The sequence below is a fragment of the Tursiops truncatus genome, chromosome 21, assembly GCF_011762595.2.
Source record: "Tursiops truncatus isolate mTurTru1 chromosome 21, mTurTru1.mat.Y, whole genome shotgun sequence".
NCBI lineage: Eukaryota > Metazoa > Chordata > Mammalia > Artiodactyla > Delphinidae > Tursiops > Tursiops truncatus.
The window spans coordinates 28327705-28349388 of NC_047054.1; the positions used below are offsets into that span (position 1 = coordinate 28327705).

Here is a 21684-nt window from a genome sequence, read left to right on the forward strand (position 1 = left end):
AGAAGAAGTCATAGTAAGCCATGGCAAGCCATTAACAGGCTGGTTAGGGTGTTAGGCAAAAATCCATTTCATTTTTCCCTTTTGCCTAAAATCTGAAAACGTAATTACTTGGACACTGTCAGCTGTAGCTAAATAGCTTAAAATATAAGTAAATCAAATGATCAAGTGCTCTTAGAGTGAAATCAGAAAAACTTCCATTGCTTATCTACTGCCTTGAGAGACAGGGACTTTACTTCCTATTTTATTCTTTGGTTTTTCTCCCAGATGTTTGAAGCAGCAAAGAAACTGGGAGAAAGGGCAGTAAAGAAACTGGGAGAAAGGGCAGTAATTGTTGCACGTTCTTAACAGCCCTCTCTGCAACCTGGTAGAGAGGACACTTTTCAGACTTTTTTGTGAAATTCATTAGGATTATAGAACTTAGAGTTGAAGGAAGCAGAGACCACGTGGACCAGTTCTTTCCCTTCGGGCAGGCAGCACACACTGCGGGAGCCCCCACCCATCCTCACGAGACTGCACCTTCCAGCCCCCATATCCATGACGTACTTCCATAATCCTGAAAGCGTCCAACATTATGCAAATCATTCATGTGTTTTCAGGAGAGATTTTATTAAGAAGGACACAAGGGAAGATTCAAAGCTTTATTGAGCAAAAAGTTCTCACGGTTCATACCTAGCACTCACCTCACCCGCCCGTCCCCTCCCACCTTTTTTTAATACCTGGCAAATGTTGTTGGCTGGAGAGTGAGGCTCTGAGCAAACAGAGACTTCCCGAAAGTTCCATTGTTCCCAAGCCAGTTTAGGCATGTTGCGTTTTACATTCCGCAGCTCAGTTTCTATCACGAGTACTAAGCCGACTAGCTTTTAAAAACTGACAGTTGGTAACACTCTACTCCTCGCTTAGATTTTTCTTCAGACGTTCCCTTCCCAAGCCATTCCCCCCGGGGCAAAAGGTAACCACAAAATAAGGAAACATCTATCAAGCTGAAAACCCCATCAAAATTCCGTATGTAAGTGAAGGCTTCTGAGGATTACAGACAGGGAGCAATCTTCTTCCATACTTGGCTCTTGGTACACCTGGATGATGCAATTACTGCTGATTTAAACCGACAAATCACATATGCAAAGGATGTCGCTCTTCTTCCAAAAGTATGTTTTGACTCAGTTGATATTTTCTGCAGATTAAAATGGCTTAGAAAGAGTTACATCAAAAGAAGAGGGATACCAAGAGGGTTCTGTGGCTCTTTACGTCTGCCATTGTCCAAAACCTGGTTCAGTGTGGGTTCAAAGGCTTGTTCCAGAGGAACTCCCCATTCCGAGTAGTCTAAGTACAGAGAGATTCTTAAATTGACGCAGGAGGAAAGGTCCTGTCTCTTTTCTCCACTTAGGTGGGCAAGGAAGAGGAGTGGCAGTGATGCCTCCTCTTTGGCTCCGTCCGTCTCCTTGATAACTTCTTCCCAGGCAGTCTTCCCATCTCTGATCCGCTGGCAATCAGGTTCAGGCAAGCAGATCATGCAGGGTTTTTGAATAGTGAAAGAAAAGCATTTGACTTCCAAAGCATCCTTTAGAATGTTAGTTTTCATCACAGTACCGAGTGCCAATTCTTATTGAGCAAGGATGGCTTCCTAGCCAAGTGCGTTTAAAGGATTCCTAGGTTAAACCTCTGTTCTGGAATAAAAATGGCGTGATGGAGTATCAGCATGTGGGCGCAGGAGGCTCAGGTGTCAGTTTGTTTCCATCTCAGCAGCTTCGTGTTGCTCATTTAATGTTGCTCACACATTCTTGCATTTTATCCTCAACCATCACCCTTTGAGGTCCCAGTCTTCTCCCTGTTTTGCAGATGAGAAGATTATCTGCTTTTGTGTTATTTCCAGATGTGGAAATTCACAAGTGTTTTGAGACATATCCCAGGTAAGATCAAGATTCTTCAAAGGTTAAAATAAATAATAAAGGAAGCCTTGAAGGAAAAATGAAGTAAAAGGAAGCAGTATCCAAGGAGAATGAATTGCAGGCTGACTGGTATCTGCAGAAGGGAATAGCGACCTTGTATAGTGATCTTTCCTTAGTGTCCTGTAGCGGCTGTAGACTCTGCTGGCAGCCGAAAGGCTCCCCAAATGCTATCCTTCTGGATGAGACGGGAAGAATGATGGATGAGAAAGGTGCAGAATGGATGAGAAAGTACTCAGTAGGTACTTCTTTTAAGCATACCATATGGTATTAACATCCTCACAGTCATTTTCACCCACTCTCTTAACTCTGTAGAAGGAAATTAAAGAGTTTTCTACAAACCATCCTCTTAGAACAGTCTGTAGCTGAGGATTCTCAGCCTCTCCCTAGCCAAGGGGCTAGAGCTCTCTCAGCCAATAGGAACAGTCCAGAAATCCCTTATGAAGGGGTATTATGCCAGCTCACCAAGATGGCTATGACATTGCAGGGACAACAGTCACGGTGATGAGAAACAGCGGAAGGGAACACTCTGGTCCAAAAACACAGGACTCCAGCCCAGCGACACCTATGAGCATGGCTAGCAACTTGAGCTTGACCACCAGGTAAGAGATGCAGAGGACCCTGGTCCTCTAAGTTTTTTTTTCTAAGAATCACTGGGCAATAAAAATTTGACTTAAACAGGAATATTTGCTTTATCAGCTCCTATACTGACTAATACAGTTGTTCCTCACCAACATGAGTTCCTCCCAACTTCTCCCAATATGTCTGAACTAAGCGAATATACCTCCCACAACATTGCTGAAATAATTTATACTTATGACAGCCAGAGGTTATGCACCCAGTTTTCTTTCAGGTCACCCTCCAGGCACTCAGGAAATGTGGGTGAGGGCAAAATTTCAACTCTTCCTCAAGGTTTTTTCTATTATTAATCCATGCCTTATTTCCAACAAATTGTTGATGAGATTGCTTTCGGTTTTTAAATCTGCAGAATAGGGCCAACAAATTCTTCCTCCCCTACTCTCTTTTTCCTGCATCTCTCTACTCCAAGATAACCCCGATTAAGCAGAATGCGGGGTTGGAGCTGAAGAGTGTGATCTGTTTATTGAATAATTTTTAAATAGACCGTTGATCTAAAACTTCTGTCACCCCAAATTTTATTGTGAATAACTCTGTCATGTGTTGGCAGCATTTCAATTTAGTAGCTATAAAATACCAGGAAAATCTCTCATGATTGAGAATTGTGATTGGCTATAGGTAAGGATTGTATCATCTTCTCTGGCATCACACAATGTTCCATGCAAACGCTGGCCCTCCCTAAGCTGTGCGATCTTGGGCAGCTTGCTTTACTTCTAGGTGTCTCCGTTTTTTTGTTTTTTCTTCTTGTTTTTGCGGTACGCGGTGCCTCTCACTGTTGTGGCCTCTCCCGTTGGGGAGCACAGGCTCCGGATGCGCAGGCTCAGCGGCCACGGCACACGGGCCCAGCTGCTCCGCGGCATGTGGGATCTTCCCGGACCGGGGCACGAACCCGTGTCCCCTGCATCGGCAGGCGGACTCCCAACCACTGCGCCACCAGGCAAGCCCTAGGTGTCTCCGTTTTGATATCTTAAATGAGTATAATGGTAATGAATACTCTGTAGGTCTTTGTAAGGACTGAATGAGATGAGGTATTTAAAGCATTTTGCTTGATTCCTCACTGACAGTGAGCATTCATTAAATGTTCCTTATTATTGCAGTGATCGATTCTTGTATCTAGGAAGATGAGCGAGATTGGACCGAATATGTAGTAGATGCAGAGCTCTCCAAGGATGTGGATTTTGAAATAAATCCTTGATCTTGTTTTTGCTATAATTCACCTCTTTCTTTTAATGCATGAAGAATCATGCTTCTGTTTAACTGAGGATTCTGGATAGATGGGTCTGGTTAACGGAGGTTTTGCTGTGTACCTGTCCAACAGGTGAGGCAGGCGTCAAATATCTGAGCCACCGAAGGTGCCACCGCTTCATGTATGTGCCTTCTAAGAGGAATACAAAAATCTAGGAATTATATTTTCTGCCCTTCCCTGCCTTCCATTCCAGGATTTTATGAAATCTGAGTGAGATAATCTGTGGGAAAGGAGGGAAAGGATTAACATCTGTTTGGAGGAAAGGTTCTATGGAATTTCAGGAATTTTGCCTCACTCTTAATGACAACAGAACAGCTAGGGGTTAGCATTGAGATTTGTAGATTTTTCTTTCTTTTTAAAACGGTGGGTAAAGAGCTAAGTATTGAGTAGCTGCGTGCTAAGTAGGCACTATGCTTAGATGCAGAGATCATGTTTCCACCCCCACGTGCAACCTAGTTGGGTAAACAAGGTGAATTCAGATAAATTAAATCAGAGGCCAAATGAGGCAGCATCCCTTCCAGTGCTACATTGATGATTCTGACAGCAGGTCAGAGGAAGAGGTCAATGGGGGCTGGGTGGATTGTTCCAGAATGTTTCCTGTAGGAAGTGGGGTTTGGAGAAAGGTAAGAGAATGGGAATCTCAGTTCCTGTGGAGAATGTAACACGGGCAACGCGTGGGGAAAACATGGAGCCTTCCATGTACCGAGTAGCCTGACTAGAGGTGTGGATGCATGATGGAGTGAGAAATAGCGTCTCAGATTTCTCAAGAATACGTTCTTGGTTGTTGGTATCGCGCATGTGTGTGAATATATGCATGTATGTTCTGTTTACGTTGACGCAAATTTGTTGCAAAAACATGATTCCAATCTGAAAAGTGTTTTGAGACTATAAAGATAACATATGTGATAACACGTAAAATGCTCCAACCATGTTTATGCTTTTATTTATTCTTTCCCTTGTCTTCTCTGTGGTAAGAGAGGATTAGCAAGTCATGGATAATCAAAACCCACAGAAGGTCCTTAAATGCAATTTCAGCCACTGAGTTTCACTGACGTTTCCCACCATTCTTTAACACAGCTATACAAACAAAATCATTTAACTTACTGATGTTTCCCCATTGTCTTTAGTCCCTTTATTGTCTATGATAAATAAGGAAATGGCCTAAAGCAGGCATCTAAAAGGAGAATTGGTCCAGCTGGCCTGGTCCATCTGCAACCTGGACCCATCAGCCCTCTCTATGGCTGGGGGATCCCTGAATATGCTTTAAAGCCCCTAAAGAAGGTCAAAGATAGTGATAGTTTCCCATCCAGATCATCTCTAAAGATGATGCTTATTCACTTGTACCTCTTAATTCAAAAGCAAGACAGATTCTCATGAACTACAGAGCTTAAAACTAATCAAAGCCAGACTGCTGATGAGATGGTCATATGCACATTGACAGATCAGTGCTATTTGTGAGTGAATTTCTGTGATATTTCATCAAGGGAGTGGTCAGCTCAGTTGTTTGAAATCCAGTGTTAATGGGATATATGACAGGTAAAGCTCCCACTTGGGACTACAGAATAGGGTGGGTTTTGTTTTCTGCTTTTGGGGGGGGGGTTTGTTGTTTTTCTTTTTGTAGGGCAAAGATATTCCAGCTAGCAAAGTAGCAAACACATGTCCTGAGTAACGATCGCGAGTGGTAAGATAGACTTGATGGCGTAGTAGAGACAAGCGGGCGTTATTGGGGGAAAAATGTAGTGTGTGTGGTAGGCGCTATTTGTGATCCATTTCTGATGTGTTAATATTACATGCACACTCCAAAACCAGCCTACGATCATTTATAGTTTTGCTGACAGTGGGCTTGGTGCTCTTAAAGATGTAATCTTCAGGCCACTAGTGGGTTTTCTGGTAAGTTCAGAAACTACTGTCTTCTATTCTTAGTACTCGAAGCAGTACAGACAGCCCTAACGTACGTGAAAGTTATAGTCCGATATTTCACTGCATCCCTGGTATCTTTCTTTTGCCACAGAATAAGCAACGACAAGCAACGTCATATAAATAGCAGTTTGGGTCTCAGACTAGCACACAAAACTCTGTTTAATAGGTGGTGGTTATGTATTCATTGAGCAGATAGACAAATACTAGTTCTGTTCACCAGCGTTCTGCGTCCTTAAGTCAAGAGGTCATGTAATACGAGAGGGGGAAGATGAATATTTCCTCTGACTTTTTTCAGGGTGATAAGCTTAGAGCTACGCCTATGCAAAATGTGATGATAAATAAAAATGCCTCTCAAACCCTCGTGGAGCCCCTTTGCCCTCACTTCCAGTTTCTTTACTGTGGCCATCCCACTTTGGGTGAGCTTAGGAAAGTTCTGACCATTTTACTATTGTACAGTCGTTGACTATTCTCTGTCTCTATCAAAATCCACTTCTTCAGGAAAACCGGTTTTGATTAGGTATTAGAAAGAAAAGATTTAGATACAACTAATTCATGTTGTGACTGGCCAGTAACACAACAACCACACTAAGTCATTCAGTATTTTGAAAAGTGGGTGTTTATAAACTCAGGTGGACATGGGTAGATCGCTAATCAGTGAAACAAGGAGAGGCAGAAATTTCCAAGTAGTGTCTGATAGATCTGGGTCAGGAGAGGAAACCAATTCTAATAGAAAGGTTTGTCTTCTCTGGGAATATCAGCCCTTCCGTAGAAACCCTCCCTCTGGGTCTGCCTAATTCAACGCTTATAGACTCTATTGAAGCCTAAATAAGTTTCCACACAGTTTCCCTTCCCACTTTGTCTCTGTGAAACCTGTGACTAAGATTGTATTTATAGTATCAGCTTTGTCTTCATACTCCCCCATGTCCTTTTGGAGATACCAGAGACCATGCGTAGTATTTCTTTCTCTCTTTCCCGATGTCCAGCCCAGCCTTAGCTCTTTAATAGGCAAGTGGCCCATCAATACCAGCCATGAGCATTGCCCCACAGCAGGCATGAGCCCTAGATCCCCACCTTCCTTAGCCTTTAGGTTTCGGTTTCCTCATCTTCAAAACAGAGATGATATTAGAACCAAAATAATTGAAATGTTATTTGTGAGGATTCAGTGAGATAAAACAGATTAAATTCTTATCTAGTAAAAATCGAGCAAGTGAAAAAGGGTTCCCTGGTTGTGGTTCTGTGCCCCCGCCCACCACCTCTGCCATCATTCCCCTGGCTCATAGATTTCCATGCTTTTGCAGCCAATATCTTTCTCATGCAAGGGGAGAGGGCTTGAAGTTTAAGACCTTCCAAAATTTCATGCACTGTCTACAGCCCACCATCCCTGGAGCGTCAGCACTCACTTTGTTGCACCCAAGTCTGTTGCTTGCCATTTCCCCTCCAGAACACTCTTTCCATGGAGGTTCCAGCTCCTTCCTTGGCTCTTTCCCAGTGTCTTCCAGCTGATCCCTCGGCAGTCTTCAGTTTCCGAGCAAACTACAGTCCATCAGAAGGACTGCCAGGGCATCCTCTGCCAGGCATGGCTCCTGGGACATCTGTTCCTACAAGTTCTCACTTTCGAGTACCATGCCCCTTACACACACACACACACACACACACACACCACACACACACACACACACACACACACACACACACAGACTGATGTCAGGAAAGGAAGCTGAGCCCTTCTTCTCTATTCTCAGCTCTTCACATTTATTGAATTCTGTGCCCCAGATGATCCAGGCAAGAGAAACACCATCTTTTAACCTCAGTGATGCCTGAACTCCTACTGAGGACCAGCTTCCAGGGTCTTTCCAGGGGGAGAAGCTTGGAAACGAATCACCATACGTGGTTCTTCTCTCTCCACATCCTATCTGAGCTTTCTGCAGAAACTAATCAAATGAGATTATCTGAGCAGGTACTTTTTTTCCCCCTTTCTTCCATATTAAGCTTTTAAAATAACTTTTCCTCTAGACAAGCATGGGCTTTTCTGTTTGAGTACAGTATGGCCCACAACCAGTAAATCAGAAGCAGTCTTTGATTTTTTTCCTTCATACGTGCTTATCGAGTATTCTCTTACTGTAGGATTTCAAATCATGGTCTAGAAGTCTGTGTTTACTTAATACCGTATAGCCAGTATTTCATCTCCCCAAATTACCTCTCTCCAAGAGTCCAGGTAGCACTTATGTCCCCAGTCCTATGGTTTCCTACCTTACATTTCAGAACCTCTGAAGATGCCTTCCTCATTTCAATTGGTGTTATTTGGATACATAGAAATCACTAGCAGGGGTGTATTTCGGTCATGAAGTTTTAGTAAGCATCTTCATCAAGTCTCAATTAACAGTTCAAAGAAAACAGTAAGGCAGATGTATCTATGTTCGATTATAGGTGTAGATATGGGGGTAGGTATAAAGATAGACACAAACACATCTAGAAGTGCTATTTTTTTTTTTTTTTTTTTTTTTTTTTTTTGCAGTACACGGGCCTCTCACTGTTGTGGCCTCTCCCGTTGCGGAGCACAGGCTCTGGACGCGCAGGCTCAGCGGCCATGGCTCACGGGCCCAGCCGCTCCGCGGCATGTGGGATCTTCCCGGACCGGGGCAGGAACCCGTGTCCCCTGCATCGGCAGGCGGACTCTCAACCACTGCGCCACCAGGGAAGCCCTAGAAGTGCTATTTTTAAGTACCACGAGCCTGAGTTCCAAAGACAGATGAAAGAGTTAGGGTACCAGGGAATAGAAGAATAAAAGAATAAGGAAAGAATTAGTAGATGCTCTCTTTTAGATCCTCTGAATACCGCCCTTCTAGTTCTTGTCCTGTACCTTTAGGCAGAAATCAGATTTCTTGAGAAGCAGTGTGCCGTGACTCTAGCGAAGTACCATATAGACAGGCGTACCTTGTTTAATTGCGCTTTGCAGATACTGCATTTTCTACAAATGGAAGGTCTGTGGCCACCCCACATCAAAGCAAGTCTGTTGGTGCCATTCTTCCAACAGCATTTGCTCACTCTGTGTATCTGTGTCATTTTGATAATTCTTGTAATATTTCAAACTTTTCATGATTATATTTGTTATAGTGATCTGTGATCAGTGGTCTTTGACGTTGCTATTGTAATTGTTTTGGGGCACCATGAACCTCACCCATTTAAGACTATGAACTTAATTGATAAATGTTGTGTGTGTTCCAACTGCTCCACCGACCAGCTGTTCCCCCATCTCTCTCCCTCTCCTCGGGCCTCCCTCTTCCCTGAGATACAGCAATATTGAAATTAGGCCAGTTAATAACCCTGCAGTGGCCTCTAAGTGTTCAAGTGACAGGAAGAGTCGACGTCTCTCACTTTAAATCAAAACCCGGAAATGATTAAGCTTAGGCATGTCGATTAAGCTTAGGCCTGTCGAAAGCAGAGACAGGTCAAAAGCTAGGCCTCATGTGCCAAACAGTCAAGTTGTGGATGCGAAGGAAAAGTTCTTGAAAAAAATTAAAAGCGGTGCCCCGGTGAACACACGAATGATAAGAAAGTGAAACAGTCTTATTACTGATATGGGGAAAGTTTCAGTGGTCTGGATAGAAAATCAAACCAACCACAACATTCCTTTAAAGCCTAATCCACAACCCTCTCCCATTCTGTGAAGGCTGGGACAGGTGAGGAAGCTGCAGAAGAAGTTCGAAGCCAGCAGAGGTTAGTTCATGAGGTTTAAGAAAAGCAGCCATCTCCACAACATCAGAGTTCAAGGGGAAGCAGCAAGTGCTGATGTAGAATTGCAGGAAGTTTCCAGAAAATCTAGCTAAGATAATTCATGCAGGTGACTGCACTAAAGAACAGATTTTCAGTGTGGATGAAACAGGCTTGTAATGGAAGAAGGTGCCCTAGGATTTTGATAGCCAGAGAGGAGAAGTCAGTGCCTGGCTTCAAAACGTCAGCAGACAGGCTGACTCTCTTGTTAGGGGCTAACGCAGCTGGTAACTCTAAATTGAAGCCAGTGCTCATTTACCATTCTGAAAATTCTAGGACCTTTAAAAACTATGCTAAATCTGTCCTGCTTGTGCTCTATAAATGAAAACAACAAAGCCTGGATGACAGCACATCTCTTTACAACATGGTTTGCTGAATATTTTAAGCCCACTCTTAAGACCTACTTCTTAGTAAATTATTCTTTCAAAATATTTCTGCTAATTGATAATGCACCTGGTCACCCAAGAGCTCTGATGAAGATGGACAAGAGTAATGTTGTCTTCACGCCTGCTGACACAACATCCATTCTGCAGCCCATGGATCAAGGAGTAATTTTGACTTTCAAGCCTTATTACTTAGAAAATACATTTTGTAATGCTGTAGCTGCCATACATGGTGATTCATGTGATGGATCTGGGCAAAATAAATTGAAAGCCTCCTGGAAAGAATTCACTATTCTTAATGCCATTAAGAACATTCATGATTCATGGGAAGAGGTTAAAATCTCAACATGAACAGGAGTTTGGAAGAAGTTGATTCCAGCCCTCATGGATGACTTTGAGGGATTCAAGACTGCAGTGGAGGCAGTAACTTCAAATGTGATGGAAATAGCAAGAGAACTAGAATTAGAAGTGGATCCTGAAGATGGTACTGAATTGCTGCAGTCTCACGATAAACTTGTATGGATGAGTGGCTTCTCATGGATGAGCAAAGAAAGTGGTTTCTTGAGATGGAATCTACTGGTGAAGATGCTGTGAAGATGGCTGAAATGACCACAAAGGATCTAGAATGTTAAATAAACTTAGTTGGTAAAGTAGCAGCAGGGTTTGAGAGGACTGACTCCAATTTTGAAAGAAGTTCTGCCGCGGGTAAAACACCGACAAGCAGCTTTGCGTGCTACAGGGAAGCCGATGTGGCAGACGTCACTGCTGCCTCATTTTAGGAAACTGCCACGGCCACCCAGCCTTCAGCAACCATCACCCCCATCAGTCAGCCGCCACCACCATCGAGGCAGGACCCTCTAGCAGCAAAACGATTACAACTCACTGAAGTTTCAGGTGATGGTTGGAATTTTTTTATCAACGAAATATTTTTAATTAAGGGATGTACATTTTTTAGACATAATGCTGTTGCACACTTAATAGACTACAGTGTAGTGTAAACGTAACTTTTACATGCACTGGGAAACCAAAAAATTAGTGTGGCTTGCTTTACTGCGATATTCATTTTATTGTGGTCGCTTGGAAATGAACCGGCGATATCCCTGAGGTCTGCCTGTATAGGAATAATTCATCAGATATGTATTGAATAAATGAGTTCTTTATATTAAAAAACAATATTTTAGTTTCATTACTTAAAAATAGAAGACAAAATAGCTTTAGGCTTCATAAAAGTGTCAGAGTAATACCATGGACAATTCAACATATTCCTTTCATTACTCTTGTCTTCCTCGCCCTGTCTGACTAGATTAGAAGGCTGTAATGAAAGAGGGACAGAAGCCCTTTTTAAACCTCTTTGTGAATATGTGGACAGGTCTTAAGGAAAATGAAGTCACACTCTCCTAGGACTTCACGGGTACAGAAATTTCCATTGATTTAGCTGGATGGTGAGATGAGGAAGCAGCCCGGGTAATACAGGAATAAAAATTCCTGTAGGACAACTGATTATTTACTGAGTGTATGTATTTATTTGAATTAAGTAGTTAGTTTTTGCATGTTTTCATTCTTCTCACTTAAAATCTCCCAAAAGGCAGGGATGAGACCTTGTCTGTTTAGGGTCATATATAAAAGACCAACTAACTCAACAAGACAAAGGTCAAGATTATGGGAGGCTTAGTCACTGTTTCTAAGTAAACCTCTATTCAGGGACTAAGGACATGCCTAGGGAAAAAGTAAATGTGACTTAGGCAGTTGCCACAGACTTTTCATTCTGCATCCTGTGCTCTCTGTTTGATGCCCACCATCACCTCTACTCAGGACTTAGAATTTCCAGCTACTTCCCATGCCCGTCAACATCTACTATTAGAACCATCATTTGCGAAAACAGAAGTTTACAATGTTAATCCTTCCAGGGGTAGTTCTGCTTTCATGAGGATCAAGGACTTCAGCTAAGGGACAGAGTCCTAAGTGGGAGATATCCGAAGGGGAGGTGTTATTCTAGGCAGCGTTTGGTAAGGGCTTCCTGGATGCATCTAAAACCGCACCTCAAAGTTTATTGTGCGCAGTGCTTGCTTAGTTTTTAGGTTGAGGCAAGAGTGATAAAGAAGGAGGCTACTCAGTGCCAGGGCTACAGTGGAGACTCCAGAGATGGACAGGCCAGGGTCATATCTCAGCTCGGTGACTTCCATGCTGTGTGATGGTGACCCAGGCACTCACTGCTCTGGGGCTTAGCTCTTCCATCTGTAAAACAGGTGGTACCAATCTCATAGGGCTGATGAGAAGACTGCGTGTTAGACTCTTGGCAAAGTTCCTAGCAGAGAGTAAGCACTCAATAAATTAGCATTTATTATCATTATCATCATCATGACCCAGAAGACAAGATTGGCCCACACAGTAATTGAACCCATGGTCTGGAGACTCGCCTCAAAGCAGCTCTCTGCTAAGATTGTACTGGCATTCTACATTTGTGTTAACACCAGTAGCATTAGTAGGAAAGACAGAGGCCTGAGACATAAATGTGATCTTCATTTAAATCTGAGGGGTGGAGAGCTGCAGCAGAACTCACCGTGAGTAACGTGAGAGGTAGACCCAGTTTCTGCCTCCCCGTGAAGCAGTATGGTCTTTGCCTGGTAGGAGGGTTCTTTGTTTTTAGCCCGTTCTCTAAGGACCTGAGAACATAAGAATTTCCAGCCTGTGTTAGACCCATGCTGGGGTTCTGAAGACTACATGGGCTTTGACAGTGAAATTCAAGGACAGGACCAAGATTGGCCTCAACTTAAGTGTCAAATATCAGGGATGTTGACCCAAGATATTATTGGCTTTCATGTCGTTATTTGTAACTTTTTGTACAAACTTGCCAAGAACAAGTTAACTTTTGAGTCTGTAACAGCCCCCAAATAACTGGAAAAATCTTTCTTGCCAAAAGAGGATTCAGAGAAGACATCTTTAACAAACTCCTTCGCTCCCCACTCCAGAAGCCCTTTCTCCTTCCCTCCTGCTTTCTGTCCTGTTTTACAGCTGGTTGATGAAGGCAAACACAGGGCAGGCAAAACTTCAGGGTCACCGGGTAGCTTTACACCTTAGCAGCTGTCTTCAGCACATGCACAGCTATCAGGACAATAAAATATTGTTCATTGCTTCTGCCCCACAACCAATTAGGTCAGCTGTAAATATTGGAATTGCTTGGTAAACATGCTGGAAGATTGTGCTGACTTGTTAATATAAGTGAAAATGTAATTAGATTTATAACACTTTTTTTTTCCAAACCATAATTTACAACAACAGCAGCAGAAAAAAAATTCTCTTGCAACCTGCTGAAATATCATAATTAAAATGCACATGAAAAGTCAATTACGCCAGAGGGAGGTATTTAAGAGAAGTGAGTTTCCATACCACGGGGATTACACCACGGGGATTACATATTTCTTATTTATTTTTTTTCCCTGTAATCTCTGTGGCTGCTAAATGAAAAGGAACAGATATTTTCCTTATTTTGCTCTGAAATATTGCTGTAGATAGTGCTAAAAAGTGAGCTAAATAACCTGGCTCCCTGGAAACCTACTCAGTTCCCCTCAGCCCCAGGAAAGCCGAGTTGTCACCATTCTTTTTTACTTATGAGCCCGTCTCTCTTTAAACAATAGTCATGTTCCTTAAAACATGTAGACGTCACATATTTTTTCTTACTATTATTCTGTTTATTGCTCTAAATGAATACTTATTTTATGTAACTCGATGCAGAATCCTTATGTAAAGACAAGAAATAACCCTGCCCCACTTTTTTTTTTCATTTTAAAACCTGGAGTTTCTTCTACTCCCAGTGTTGTGTGGGGAACACAGCTCTGTCTTCAGACGAGATGGCACGGGTGTCACCACTGGCCTTCGCTGGGGGGCTTTCTCTGCCACTGGAGCCTCCGTGGGCCAGGCGAGGCTCCGCCCCTCTTCCCAAGGCTGTGATTCTAACCCCAGTTCCAATTTTAATCCAGACGGCTTGCTGTCTCCCTGCTTTCTAATCATAAAATGTAGCTATTATTATAGCCCATCCGTGTTTAAGGTGCCAGTGGGGAAAAGCTAGTTTAAAAAAAAAATCGTAAAGCAATTTATAAGTGTGAGAAGAGATGCCATTTTCAGACTCAAACTTCTCCTAAAATGTTCAGTTTAGATAATGGAAGACATTTTTAATACATATCTTTCAGAATTGCTAACGCATATATTGCAGATAAATTAGTCTTTGTGGGAAGTTTCTGGTGTTGCTGTATAAGAATCAATCGGTAAAGTAAATCACATATATCTGTGCCTATATCTGTGTATGGTTCACTTTACACGTTTATACTTCATACACTCGTGTACACACATACATTGCAGATGTACATGTTTACAAGAAGATCTGGGAGAGATTGAAATGAGGAGAGGCAAACAACAGACTTGAATTCAAACTAGCACCTTAATCCATTGGTGAGGCTCAGGAACGGAAAGCAGTGCAGATGGTCTTCCAACATTAGTAAATAAAACGCTCTCGGTTTTTATTTATGTATTGATGTGATCATTATGATTAATACCTTTATGCTTGCATTTTGTCACAAGTAAAGGACATATCGATATTTGCAGTCCTTAAAATATTGCATAAAAAAATATTTTCATACCAATTAGCTAGATTTGCTTGTGAACTGCAATATTCCGTTAGATATTGCAGTCAGCCAAGCCTGGCGCCTGTCTTTTACACTGCTTGGGCATAAATCTGAATATTCTTGGACCTTTCTAAATTTCCCTGGTTTTAGCTTTAGCCCACAGTGTAGGTGTGCAGCTGCCAGGACCATGGGTGACATGTTTCCTTTTTTTCCCACTTCTGTTTTACTCCTTTGAGAAAGCCTTGTGGGTCAGCATCCGAAACCAGCATTAGGAGGCTTAGAGATGGCTCAGAGGTAAAGATAACCGGGAAGGATTTGTAAGGCCAAGTCAAGTATCTGCTTGTCCTATGAGCTCAGTCTTCAGGAGTAGTTCTCAGGACTCACACTCTACCCAAAGTAATTGATTTCCATTTGCATCCCTTAAGCTCACCCAGGAAGACACTCTGAAGGAAGGGGAAAAAAGAAAGGAAGGGAGGGAGGGAGGGAGGAAGGAAGGGAGGGAGGGAGGGAGGAAGGAAGAAAATCAATGAACCTAGTGACACAAGGCTCTCACCTCTCCATATGGATTCTGTGGGGTTTTTTTTTTAACAGCTAATTTGTAGGGAAAAAATGGTGAACATACTAAAGAGTAAAACAGGCAGAAACCATCCTGGGTGAGCTTACATTCATCTGCCCTCAAAGTTAAAGGTTTCGGTCAGATGACCAGGAGAAACATGTTTTTATAATCCATGTAAGCAGAATATCAACCAGATGGTTTTTCAAGGTCCACTTTCCCACCTAGAACCCTTTTCTTTCTTGGGGGGAAGGAGTGTAATGGAAACTTGTTCTTAATCCACCACTCTTTCACCAGGTACTCTCATCTCCACCTCCAGCTCTGTGGCATGGCCTCCTTTGCCTTGCTCCTTCTTTGCTCTTCTTCATTTTACCATTTCAGCCACTGAATCTTGTCATAGTATTTTTCCAGGTGTATTTTTTTCCCAAGCCAAGAAATAGCAGAAGATGGGAAGGAGGGAGACGCAAGAGGGAAGAGATATGGGAACATATGTATGTGTATAACTGATTCACTTTGTTATAAAGCAGAAACTCACACACCATTGTAAAGCAATTATACTCCAATAAAGATGTTAAAAAAAAATAGCAGAAGAGTAGAGAAGGAAGGAAACTAATTCCCAGGAGAATGGGTGTGTATATGCGTGGATATATCAACTTTGGGGGCAGAAGGCTGCTTTGAAACGTCTCCCAACCCACACCCACGATCTAATAGCCGCCCTGGCTGGCTTGTCTTCACTCTGAGCCTCACAGTGTACATGAGGGATGTGCAGTGAGGGAGTGCTAACGTTGAAAGGAAGAGGAGGCAAGAGAAGAAGTAGAGATGTAGGAAAAGTAACCAGATTCTGGAACAATATCCCTGTGCCAAATTAGGGAATAAAATTATAAAATGAAAACTTTCCCCAAATACCTGCTTTCTAGTCTGCCTCTATTAACTGCACTCAGAAACACACGGTGAGGTAGGCAAACACAAAGGCAAAACAGACAGTGAACCTAGCCGGCTTTATCATCAGCCAACACCTGGGCTAGCAGTCCTGGTAGGGGTTGAAGAATCAAGTGTGGATGCTGTGAGACGGGTTTCTCACCTAAATTCCACCAAGTCTCATTGTTTTCTCTGTTTCACCTCTAAAAGTATCCTGCATCTCTATACCCTTTCCATCTCTAATTCTAATCCCAGGCCAAGCTACCATCTTTCCTTAGGCCACTATTGAAATGGCCTTTGACCTGGTCTCCCCACATCTCCTCTGGTCCCTTCTTTTCTGTTCCTGTATCATACATAGAATGACGTATGAAAAATGAAAATATGACAATTTTGCTTCTCTTCAGTGGTTTTTCAGTGTCTTTAGGAATGAGCTCAAAATCTTTAACAATGCCCTTCATGGTATGGCCCCTGCCTCTCACCAAAGTCCTCTGAATTTGAACAATATTATATTCTTTCACTTCTGAAAATACACATCATACGTCTTTTCCTGTGTTGGGCCTGTGCATATCCCTAGAATGTGCTTCCCTTCTCATGTTTGTCTGATAAATTCTTCTGATGTTCCAAGGTCTCTCCCAAACTCAACTCAAAATACTGTGCATGATCAGGATACAAAGGGCTTCATATTTGATTGAAATTTAAGAAATCCAGCTTCTCATTATAAAGCATGAACTCCTTACAAACAAAAGTGGTCTTTTATAAAGCTGATTTATCAATGAAATATAAACATTTTAATTAATGTCCAATTACTTGCAAGCAACAGAAACCCTTTTAAACTAAAGAAAGACAAGAACATTCCTAATGCGAATCCCAGTGTCCCATTACTAGAAGAGAGCGTCTGATCGGTACAGCTCGAATCAGTTCCCTGACTTGTTCAATCAGATCCAGGAAGTGGCGTCATCAGGAGCAAACTTGGCCATTGGGTGGGGGGATGAGGCAGTTCTCAAAGAAGTAGATAAATGCAGATAACGGGCTGGATAGACACCTTGAAGGATTTACTCCAAATAAACATAAGACCATAATCCTAATAAATAAATACATTTAAACAATATCATGTCAATTACGATATCTATATGTGTGTATCTATATGATATACATGATGCATATACATTTGTATGCATAGATACATGATACATATGTGTGTATCATTCATATATGTGTATATATGTGTGTTTGTGTGCTACACATAATCCTACAGGGTACCCAGTGGTATAGGAAACACTCATGGTGCCCATTAAACACTAAATCTGTCCTCAAGGAGCATGTGTGTGAGAAGCCAGAAAAAAACGAGGCATCAGTTAACTGTAGAATGAATCGAATAAATCAGTGCAATGCATGTTAACATCTAATGTGTGGTGAGCACCTTGGATGTGCGTCGTGCTTTCACAGATTCATTCATTAGAAAGTTGGGTTGAGGGGTGTGTCAGGCACTGTGCTAGAGATCAGAAAATTAGTGAAATTAATAAGGAGGGCTTCCTGCAGGAAGCAGATCTGGAACTGCGTTTGAAATGCCAAATGCTTTAACAGCTGGCATAGTGTGACCTGCACGAATGAGACGTAACTAGCAGAGAGCACACCCTACGCGGCCACTGGTAGACCATGAAGTCACTTTCTTAGGTATTCTCGAAGGCCCTCCTAGAGTGGGTGTCGTAAAGATTGGTTTATGGCTCAGATAGCTGTTACATTTTAATAAGCCTTGGAAACTTAGATGTTATTCACTGCAGCTGCCAATCAGGTACCTGCTTAGAAGCAAGACAAACAAAACAATAAATGCTAAGCACTCCAGAGTTCAGCAGCTCCGGCAGGATGCACTGCACTGCAGGCTCTAGGAATGTGTGAGAGCGAATATACAGAAGCTTGGGAAAAGGGCATTGGTATTTTTGGAGCAATACATCAGGTACGGAAGGATTTGCATTTTGGCTGTATAACCTACAGGACTGGATTAGAGGGAGAGAATACTTTGAAGTCATATTTCTCTGCTGACTTGTTTTATTAGCTTCTTTTAAACATGTTACATTATTGCCTATAGAATTTCATTTACTCGGATTGACAGCTTGATAAATACGTCTATGGGCGATGGTTTGGATTGCTCTGGGCATTAATATTATTAAAACCTGTCACAAGGAAATGTCTGAAAGATGACTTACTGTAAAGATTACAGCGTGAAATAAATCATCCAGTGGTATTTGTTACCATTTATGGCCTCTTGGAGCTGAGTCAATCCCTTTTTATGTTGCATTATTTTTCAAGTTTTTATAGCCTTATATTATATATTGCTGTCAGGAATGAACAGATGGGGTGTCGAACACGAGCTTTCTGAATAATTCCCACCCTCCAGTTATTTGTATGAAGGGCAAATGCAAAACTGTGCATTCTCGAGCAAAAAAAAAAGGAGAGAGAGAGAGAGATGGAGAAGCTGCTGTTGAGGAAAAGGGATCCCTTTTGTCAGATGGTTTAGGCCAATTCCTCCAGCTGGTTGGAATCCCTGACTGGCAGTCACCCTGTTTGGGTTTCAAGCAAGAGCTGAGGTGGCTGCGTCTGGCCCCAGTGAGCCAACAAATGCCGTTTTCAAAGGCATTTTCTCGGAGTGCCTCTCGCTGAGACATCTCCACATTTGGAGGTGAATGTATCATATTTGCTTCCTAAAAAGCTGAGAAATTTGAAAAAAAAAAAGAAAAACTCAAAAAAACCCAGGAGAACAAAAAGAGAGACACATTGAAATGATTTAATATGCTTTGAGTGAGTGACGAATGTGCAAGCATCCTGGGGGTGTGTGCGCAAAGGATTCTGTGCAATCTGAATTGTCCGGCAGGGCCCTTGGAATCGATATAAAGGGAATCCATGGAGCCCCTGGGCTTTCCAGGCCCTCATGGAGGCAGGAACAGAGGTCTCCAAGGCCTTGTGCACTTTGAGGCTAGGCGCATCCTGGGGAGTCTGTAGCTCCCCTCCTCCAATGACGATGATGATGGGTCAGGCGGCTGCCTAATTGTCACACAAGCCCCCTTCAGAGTCCTGAGGCTCCGCCACCATTGGAGAAGGCGAGAAAATGAACCCACTAAAAAACCCACCACCTTTTTAAGAGGAAGCACATGTGATTTTCTTCACTGACCTTCCTGCTCTCCACTATATCCATTCTGAGCAGTTCTGTAAAGTACCAGCAGTATTGTAGAGGAACACACAGTAGACACAGAGTCTGAGTGACTGGAACCCAGGCTCACCGCTTACCATCTTGTGACTTTGAGTCGCTTAATTTTGCACCATCCTAAATTGTGGATAAGATATTTTTCCTGCTCACCTCATGGCGTTGCTGCAAAAAGTCAGAGCAGGCAAAACACATACACACACACGCGCACGCACGCACGCTTTAAAGTTTACTGGCCCTACATCTGTCAAAGGTGGGTATTTTAATCACCATGTTGCAACCAGACTCTTGCCTTCCCTCCTATAAAGCTCTCCATTTTCTTGAATTTATCACTCTCTTACTCATCTCCTCATCCCCAGATCCCTTAATGTCAAACCCTCCCTCCACCATCTCTTAAAATTGTTACCTCACTAGGAGGGATTTGTAGACAAATAAGCTGAGCTTCAGCAGCTGCTTCCCAAGACCAGACCCGTTCGCTCAAGCTGAACCTCACGCTCCTTTGTCCCCCTTCTCCTCTTCTTCTCTGTCACCTTCCCAAGGACCTTCCATACGAATTTCTGTTTCTTCATTTGTCACATTTGCATGAGGATGCCGTCTGGGTACACCCAGTCACACCTGAAGCGGGCAGGCCTGAGGACTGCTTCATTCTGGGCAAAGTTCACAGCTTTGCTGTCTTTCATTTCAGGTCTCTCTCTCCAGCAGCAAAGAAAGTTTTCTGCAGAGTTGAATTTCTGTACCCCTGTAAGAATTACATATTTCTCTCCCCTACCCTCTGTTTTCCCCGTTGCTCCCCACAAAGGGACATCTGCCTAAGCCCCATCATCAATCCAACCAAATTGGCAATGCTGGACCTCCATAATCTGATACATGAATGTGTAACTCTTGAATCTTACATCCATCTCTAAAGTATGCTTTTCTTTTTGTCTCTTTCTTCCTCTCTCCCTCCCCCGCTTTTTATATCCCTCCCTTATCTTTTAAATTTTATTTACTTTTGCTTCCCCAGAGATGTACTGAATCAAGGTTCTTAACCTCTTTTGGATAGGCATCATGATATCTCTGTTTCCATATAGTGCTCTCTTATCTCAGATGAGGCCGTGATTCTCCAAGCTAAACAGTCAGTGACTTACTTTCTCTGTTCTCTGCAAACTAAGTGTGGACCTGCCTTCCATGTTCTCTCACCCAGTCCTATGCTGAGAAAACCCTGATGCTCTCCAATTTCCCCACCAGTCAATGGAGCCTAGCTCTCTTATTCACTGGCAGCCACATAATTTCTCTACGCTAAGTCCTCTGTCTGTAAAATTAGATGAGATGAGACATGATCATCTAAAGCTCCTTCAAGATTTAAGTTATCACTTGCTCCTGTTCCAGCTGCCATAGCTTGAAACACCCTCATAGTAAATGATTTCTCCTTGTGGTGCTTTGCCTTTTCTGGAGAGAAAGGATTCCCCTGATGATAATCACCAAATCTCTTTCTCTAACCAATTCCAAGATAATACTCATGCAGCATTTGCAAAGCCTTCTCCCCCTGGTTTTAGCTGTCATTTAAAAAGTTATCATAAATTAATGAAAACCATTAAGTCATTCATTAAACCATCTTATAGGTGTGAGTGTGTGTGTGTGTGTATGTGTGTGTGTGTGTGTGTGTATGTATGTGTATGTACGTACGTATTATATTATTGGGTGCAGGGTCAGGAAGAGGTGCAGTAAGACCCAGAGCGACCTGACATCATAAAGTTTCATAGTAATGTCTAATTACTGCTACTCACCTCTTTATTATTAATTCCAAAATTCCAGCACATAAAATAACTTAATCATTTTCAGAATTTGCATGACTAATGGAGTGAGTTCGGATAGAATAAGGATAAGCTTCATAATTAGGTTTTGCTGGGAACTTCTGCAAACCAGTCTGTTTATAATTTGGTCAGCTCTTGATTTTTAATGAGGGCACTGAGAGTGACTGAAGCCTCTGGCAGCATTCACTTCATGTTTTAATTACCCACAGTAATCCTGACAATTACATTCATGTCATAAATCACATCATAATGACCCAATAAGGAAAGTATATTCAATTATTGAAGGGGGAGTTCTCAGATTAGACAGGTAGATGGGATGTGCTGAGATGTGAACGATATTTGAAAACTGAGCTGCCTGATTCCATGACACAGAGGAACCAGACCCTGAAACTTGCATCAGAGAGAATGAGGACAGACATTGCCACATCTCCAGTCTCAGCTCCAAGATGTAAAGGGCTTTGAACTCATCATTCCTGTCCTTAACAACAGGAAGAAATTCAACAAACTGAAAATTAAAGACTTTTCTTCGCCCGTCAGAGAACTGAGGTTTCACCCTGAAATTTGGAGAGTCACAGCTGAGCTCTGCTTTCCTGGGGAAAAGGCCCCTAGAGCCATAAACTGGTAGGAACACTTAAATAGTAATTTTTGTTAATTCCTGGAGGTTGAGTGAGGTCTAGGTGAAGAGTGAACGCCTCCTTGGGGC

General features: G+C 42.5%; 1 protein-coding gene across 1 annotated transcript in view; it reads left to right on the forward strand.

Moving 5' to 3' along the window:
• Positions 1-21684, forward strand: part of KCNU1 (potassium calcium-activated channel subfamily U member 1) — a 188971-nt gene that overhangs the window by 114029 nt on the left and 53258 nt on the right. The window contains exon 22 of the mRNA XM_073798726.1: positions 2431-2545. Within this exon, the coding sequence (XP_073654827.1) occupies positions 2431-2545 (115 nt within the window). The remainder of the gene's footprint in view (positions 1-2430; positions 2546-21684) is intronic.